Here is a 7,525-nt window from a genome sequence, read left to right on the forward strand (position 1 = left end):
CCGGGGCGAACGAGGCCGGCCGGAGAGAGAGAGAGAGAGAGGACCGGGAGAGACGCAGAGGGAAGACGGGCAGCGCGCGCGACTACCGGAGGGTTCAGGCCTGGGGCCGGAGACACGGGTAATGAGCGCCGCGCGGTCGGCCGCGCGTCGACACCCTCTTCTTTCCCGCGCCACCGCGAGACAATATACCGGCCGATCGCGCGGCGGCGGCGGCGGCGGCGGCGGCTGCGGCGGCGGCGAGAGGGGGGGGGAGAATCCGTCCGGGGATCGGATCCTCGCGCAGATGTGCGGTTTTTAAATACAGCAGTCGTCACTACAACTTGAGGAGTTTCTCCTTCTGCTGTTATGCTCTTACGAAAAAAAAATCAATCAATCAGACTTAAACAAAACAAACCAAAAAAAAAAAAACCAAAAAACGGTGCGTGCGTACGATTCGAACGCGCGAGCATTTTATTCGTCCCGTCGCCGCTCGCGGAAAAACGGAATGAGCTCTTTCGTTTGCCTTACGCCGCCGTGCAGCGTCGTGAGCAGACGAGCGGAACTTGGTGCGCCAGCTGCTGCGGGCGCTGGTGGCACCATTTCGGCGTGCCTTGCAAGCAACGGTTGCTCCGACCGCCTGCACGTGAACGAGTTTGCGGTTCTCACGCACATCTCACGCGTTTTGTTGGTGTTAAATGTTTATTCCCCCCCCCCCGCGCGCGCCATCCCCCGGTTTTGTTTATACCCCTTTGCCTGCTAAATTAAGTTGCTTTTGAGGGACGTTTGTGGATGTTGTGCGTTCGTGCGTTTTGCCGTGTAGTTTCTCATTGCCTTCTCTCATGCCACTGCGTGCGCTCGTTATTGTCTGATGGGTGATGCGCGTTTGACCTCTTCACGCAGACCCGTCTGGCCCCGATGACGTGACGCTGCCCGCGCATGAACCCGCAGACTTTTTTTGCGCGCATTGTTTTTACTTTCGTGCAAAGATTCTCTACGCTCCTAGGCCATGCATGCTCTGCCCGGTCATCCTGTTTACATACCGGGACAGGCCTCGAAGGCCCGAGTCACGCGCGCCCTCTCCGCTGTCTAAATCAGCTGTTTGGGCAGGTCGATGTCGTCCACGGGCGCTCGCGTTACCCGATAACCACGCACGAGCATGCTTCTCCTCCTCGAAGGCGGACTGACCCCGCGAGCCGAGCCTTGCCGCACCACGTCGCGACCGGGGCTGTTGCGTTCTGATGCGCGCGCGGACGCTCGCATAGTCGGTTCAGACGTCCCGCGCCGGGGCCGATGACTCCGGGTCCAGCAAAACGGAGGAGAGACCGCGTGCATCGCGAGATCCAAGTGGGATGGCGACATCCCTAACGATGCAAGCCGATGCAAGTCGTTTTAAAACCTGGATCTCACAGTGCTGGAGAAAAAAAAAACAAAAGTTTATGAAACGTTTCGGATACCTGCCGCGCGCGTCAAAGGTTTCTCACGCTGGGGTGTTTTTATGGGATGAAAGGACGCCAATCATCTCGCGTAACCCCTTCAAATCACCTCTCGCAACCCCTGCGGTAACTTAACGAAATAACGCATTCGGAACTTGCTGAAATTCCGAATTAATCGCCGTTTCCTTTGCCCTGTCCGGGTAGTACGACACCGGGGACGCTTGCAAAACGGCGCTAATTAATTTGCTGGGTGAAATCGACGGTTCCGCAAATTGTTAGTCCAGTTCCGTTTGGAAAAAAAAAAAAAAATCGAGCAGAAACTGGCGAAGGTTCAACAAGCGCCATGTTCCGAAGCCGAGATCCCCAAAACGCGAGTGTTTTTACTTTCGGGCTGTGACCGGACATCTTCCTCCTGAGCCCCTTTCGTAACGGATATGAGCAAAACCGATCGTTGAAAACTTTGAACAAGCGCACTCGTGTTTTCGTTTCCCGTTATGCGCGCTATGCTCCGTAACACCCAAATGCCCGATGGCCTAATTTACAATAAGCGACAACGTAGCCTTGTTTTGTTTGACAGTTAGTCACCGGAATAAAACATCATGTCCACGATTCGTCGCTTATGTACGTTTCAGCCTTTGTAACGCGGCTAACGGGCACATATCTCCCCGGTTTCCGTTTACAGGCAGAAGGAGGACGCGAGGGACTAAAGGTGGATCAGCTACATCGCCCCAAAAACACTCACACACACACACACACACACACACTCACACACTCACACACACACACACACACACACACACACACACACACACACACACACACGTTATTTTGCGTTTATTTGGAAATGCATCGAAAGTAGGCCCGGTCTGTTTCGGTGATGCCGTCCAGTGTTGCCGCTACAAACCCCGCATTCAAAACTTCCGGGACGGACCGGGACGCAGCTTCGACAAAATCGGTAAGGGGAGCCGAATCCTGCCGGCAGCGCGTGATCTATAGGCCTGCGTGCGTGCCGCGGTGTGTTTTTCTCCCTCACCGCCCTTGTTTTCATGTCCACGAGAGATGTGTGTGTGTGTGTGTGTGTGTGTGTGTGTGCGCGCGTGCGTGCGTGTTTGAATAGAAACGGGGTTGGCGCACACAGCACACACCGCGGGAGAGCAGTCTGGAATCAGACCGACTCCAAGAAGCACAAATCTGGAGCAATGTGACTTAAACGCGCGTTTTGTATACCTGAAATACTATACAAGGGACTCAAACGACTTAATTCTAGACAGCACGCGTTAAGATATTCACGCGCTTGTTCACCTGGCTTAGTTCGTATCCCCGTTTGCCCCGTTTAACTGCAGGAGCTGATTTAGCAGCGGCGACTTTATTGTGAACGTAATCTCTCGCCCTATAAATAACCGAGACTACACATGAACCACGCGGAGAGAAAGAGTAGTCATCACCTGACGGAGTCTCTGGAGACCCGCCACTTTTCCCGACTAAATGTCTGGTACTTCCCACGTCTGCCATAGCCAGTCTGTCCAGCGCTATAAAGCGCGCGCCCCGGCACGACGAGCGCGCGCCCGCGTTCCGCTCCGGACACGCGCCTCCTGCCAGGTCAGACGGCAGACCGCGCGGCCTAACGGCCCTTTACTCAGCCGGGGAGCCAGAGAGGTCGGCGCTGATCTGGGAACAGCGTGGCCCGCTGCCGTGATGCAGCAGGCCAGGGATATTGTCTTTGCGGTTGCAAGCAGCTGTTTTCTTTCCTGACAGGAGTTGTGGGAAGTGTAGGGTGGACCTGACCGTCTCCCGGACGCACCGTTGAGGAGTGTATCGCCATTTGAGAGGTTTTATTTTACATTTGTCATACCATTACATCGAGACACAGGAAGACTCGCGCTGTAATTAGTGCAAATTGTTGCTTTTGTGCTTGAAATTTCAACCAGTATTATTTACTGTGTTGTAGCAGATCAAATGTCCTTCTTGTTAAATCAGATTCCTACATCACGAGTTATAAAGTGGCACCTGAACTGTACACCGTTTAGTTGACGCGAAACTCTGAAGTTGTGTTCATCATTATATGTGTTGAGATGTCCAGTTCTTTAAGTTGGAATGTTTTTGTTTTAATGACCATCATGGCATCTGCTGTTTTTTTCTGTGACTTTGTGTTGACCAGGCGCTGGTTAGCATGTCAATCAATGACAGATGCTTTAATAATTGACCTAGGAAGTGTCGTGTGCGTGTGTGTGTGTGTGTGAGGCCTGGAGACTGTGAAGGTGTGTGTATCAGTGAGTGTGTGTGCAATTTAGTGTGTTTAACATCGAGAGTATTGTTGCTTTTGTGTGTTTTTTCTGTCTCTCTTGGTAAGAACTGCATTTGAACTCGAGTCTCACCCTGGCAGCTCCACCCGTGTGTTCTGACAGTCCGCTCTGTTAGCTCCACCCACATGTTCTGACAGTACTTCTCAGTTAGCTCAACATATGTGTGTCAGCAGGGCCTCCTGTTTAGCTCCACCCACATGTTCTGACAGTGCTTCCTCGGTTAGCTCCGCCCCCACACGTTCTGCAGGTCTCACTATGGACGTTAGCTCCGGGCCCCCGGTGTAGTATTTATGGTACTTTTCGTCCATTGTTTTCTTTGGCACGCAAGGGGACTTGTTAGGAGCTGAGCTCTATTCGTGCACGCATAACTGTGTGTGTGTGGTGTCCGCTCAGCTCAGCGTGGCCGTCACAGACGCGCAAACATCAGCGTCTGAAAAAAACATTTCTTAGGCGTGTCCAGTTCCAGATCTGCTTCCACAAATCAAACCAAATGAATTCCGATAACCGATTTTCCTCAAACCGCCGTAGAATGCGTCGGCTCATTGTGGGAGGAAGGGATTCGGCCTGGAGTTATGACAGTGGAGACGTTTGTTTGAGAGGAAGAGAGAGCTGTTGGCCTCGGTGCGGTGGGATTCCGCGTGTCCGCAGGAGTGCAGACTGCGCTAATGCCTGCCGGGTTAGCGCAGTCTTACTGACCCATAATTCCACACTACAGCTCTGGGGTCTCCATCGTACGAGCAGTCTGACAGCATCGGTGCTTGGGGGTTGATTCAGGCATCTCTGGTTTTGAACAAAGAACACAGGCAAAATGTTGTCGTAAATGTCAGGGCCAGAGAATCGACCAGTTCTTGCATTTTGAAAACAGGAGTCGTGAACATGTGTTAAAAATTGATGTAAGAGATTTTAATTTTTTTTTAAAGATCCACTTTCAGCGAACTTTACCTCTTGTTAACTATGACTAAAATAGTTACTAACGTTACTGGGATAGGTCGGAAAAATCGGGAGGATTCTTGCCAGGAGCTGGTCCTTCCTGTCCTTCCTGTCTGTCCGCGCGTGCGCAGGTAGCTCGTGGAAGGGTAGACCCCAAAGCGTGGGAGGAAGTCACGAGATAAAGGCAAGCTGTGCTCTCTTTCCCTCTCTGTGCCTGGCTGGAGTTAGCGAGCATTTGTCGAGTGACACTTATGGCACCTTTAAGAGGCTGAAAAGATTTAATTCACAAAAACGTCCAAAATATTTCAAGCGCGAACGTCCCAGGGAGACAGCCGAAAGGTCCTGGCACGTCTCCGAAGCCTAAATATTTACATTTAATATAAATATTCATATGTATTATTATGGAAAGACCCTAACTTCACTAATAGTGCAGGCCTATTGGCGAGGAAACAAGTGCATTTGAGTTTGTGCAAGCCTGAGATTTGGAAGTCTCTGGTGTTTGTAGTGAAACATGGCTTGGCAGCAGAAGGAATTCCTGGTGTGTCCAAGGGAAGCACGGGCGGCCCGGCCAGCGTGCACTGGGCCGCGTTCCTCCGTCACCGCGCGGTGGCAGCCAGGCCGAATCTGAGGTGACGTGGGCGCGGAGCCCCGCCGCTACTGTTTCGTGCGTGAACGTTGGAGTGTCTCTTCCTGTGTTACTTCCTAGGCAACGCTGGTCGTGTCTGCGTGTGAGTGCGTGTGAGTGCGTGTGAGTGCGTGTGAGTGCGTGCGTGCGCGTTTTTGTGGTTGGATCTCCTCGCTTATATGTAGGTGTATAAATATGGTCTGAGAGGATGTTCCAACCAGAGAGAGAGAGAGAGAGAGAGAGGGAGAGAGAGAGAGAGAGAGAGGGAGAGAGAGAGAGAGAGGAACGAGTGCAGACTGCAGAAAGATGAGAAGATGATGAACACATGGAAGGAGGGAGAGAGAGAGAGAGTGCCTGTTTCACCAGAGGACTTCCTCCTCCCTCTGTCCAGGCAGTCTCGTTGCTTAGCAACAGGAGCTACCCAAAATAACCCACGACGACAGAAATAGTCCAGAGACGACAGCCAGCTAAAACCTCACTAACCCAAACCTACTATTCCCCAGCTATGTACCGCTATACCCAATACACTAATATACTCACTACCAGCTATGTACCGCTATACCCAATACACTAATATACTCACTACTAGCTATGTACCGCTATACCCAATACACTAATATACTCACTACCAGCTATGTACCGCTATACCCAATACACTAATATACTCACTACCAGCTATGTACCGCTATACCCAATACACTAATATACTCACTACTAGCTATGTACCGCTATACCCAATACACTAATATACTCACTACCAGCTATGTACCGCTATACCCAATACACTAATATACTCACTACCAGCTATGTACCGATATACTCAATACACTAATATACTCACTACCAGCTATGTACCGATATACCCAATACACTAATATACTCACTACCAGCTATGTACCGATATACTCAATACACTAATATACTCACTACCAGCTATGTACCGATATACCCAATACACTAATATACTCACTACCAGCTATGTACCGCTATACCCAATACACTAATATACTCACTACCAGCTATGTACCGCTATACCCAATACACTAATATACTCACTACCAGCTATGTACCGATATACTCAATACACTAATATACTCACTACCAGCTATGTACCGATATACCCAATACACTAATATACTCACTACCAGCTATGTACCGATATACCCAATACACTAATATACTCACTACCAGCTATGTACCGCTATACCCAATACACTAATATACTCACTACCAGCTATGTACCGCTATACCCAATACACTAATATACTCACTACCAGCTATGTACCGCTATACCCAATACACTAATATACTCACTACCAGCTATGTACCGCTATACCCAATACACTAATATACTCACTACCAGCTATGTACCGATATACTCAATACACTAATATACTCACTACCAGCTATGTACCGCTATACCCAATACACTAATATACTCACTACCAGCTATGTCCCGATATACCCAATACACTAATATACTCACTACTAGCTATGTACCGATATACTCAATACACTAATATACTCACTACCAGCTATGTACCGATATACTCAATACACTAATATACTCACTACCAGCTATGTACCGATATACCCAATACACTAATATACTCACTACCAGCTATGTACCGATATACCCAATACACTAATATACTCACTACTAGCTATGTACCGATATACTCAATACACTAATATACTCACTACCAGCTATGTACCGATATACCCAATACACTAATATACTCACTACCAGCTATGTACCGCTATACCCAATACACTAATATACTCACTACCAGCTATGTACTGATATACCCAATACACTAATATACTCACTACTAGCTATGTACCGCTATACCCAATACACTAATATACTCACTACCAGCTATGTACCGATATACCCAATACACTAATATACTCACTACCAGCTATGTACCGATATACCCAATACACTAATATACTCACTACCAGCTATGTACCGCTATACCCAATACACTAATATACTCACTACCAGCTATGTACCGATATACCAATACACTAATATACTCACTACCAGCTATGTACTGATATACCCAATACACTAATATACTCACTACCAGCTATGTACTGATATACCCAATACACTAATATACTCACTACCAGCTATGTACCGCTATACTCAATACACTAATATACTCACTACCAGCTATGTACCGATATACCCAATACACTAATATACTCACTACCAGCTATGTACCGCTATACTCAATACACTAATATAC

The 7,525-nt window shown here is 48.8% G+C and overlaps 1 protein-coding gene across 1 annotated transcript in view; it reads left to right on the plus strand.

Moving 5' to 3' along the window:
- Positions 1–7,525, plus strand: part of dnmt3aa (DNA (cytosine-5-)-methyltransferase 3 alpha a) — a 48,310-nt gene continuing 40,785 nt past the window's right edge. The window contains 2 exon segments of the mRNA XM_081695424.1: positions 1–118; positions 2,095–2,367. Coding sequence (XP_081551550.1) covers positions 2,290–2,367 — 78 coding nt within the window. The 5' untranslated portion in view covers positions 1–118; positions 2,095–2,289.

Source organism: Electrophorus electricus, chromosome 2 (assembly GCF_041902795.1).
Source record: "Electrophorus electricus isolate QZ-2024a chromosome 2, ASM4190279v1, whole genome shotgun sequence".
Lineage (NCBI taxonomy): Eukaryota > Metazoa > Chordata > Actinopteri > Gymnotiformes > Gymnotidae > Electrophorus > Electrophorus electricus.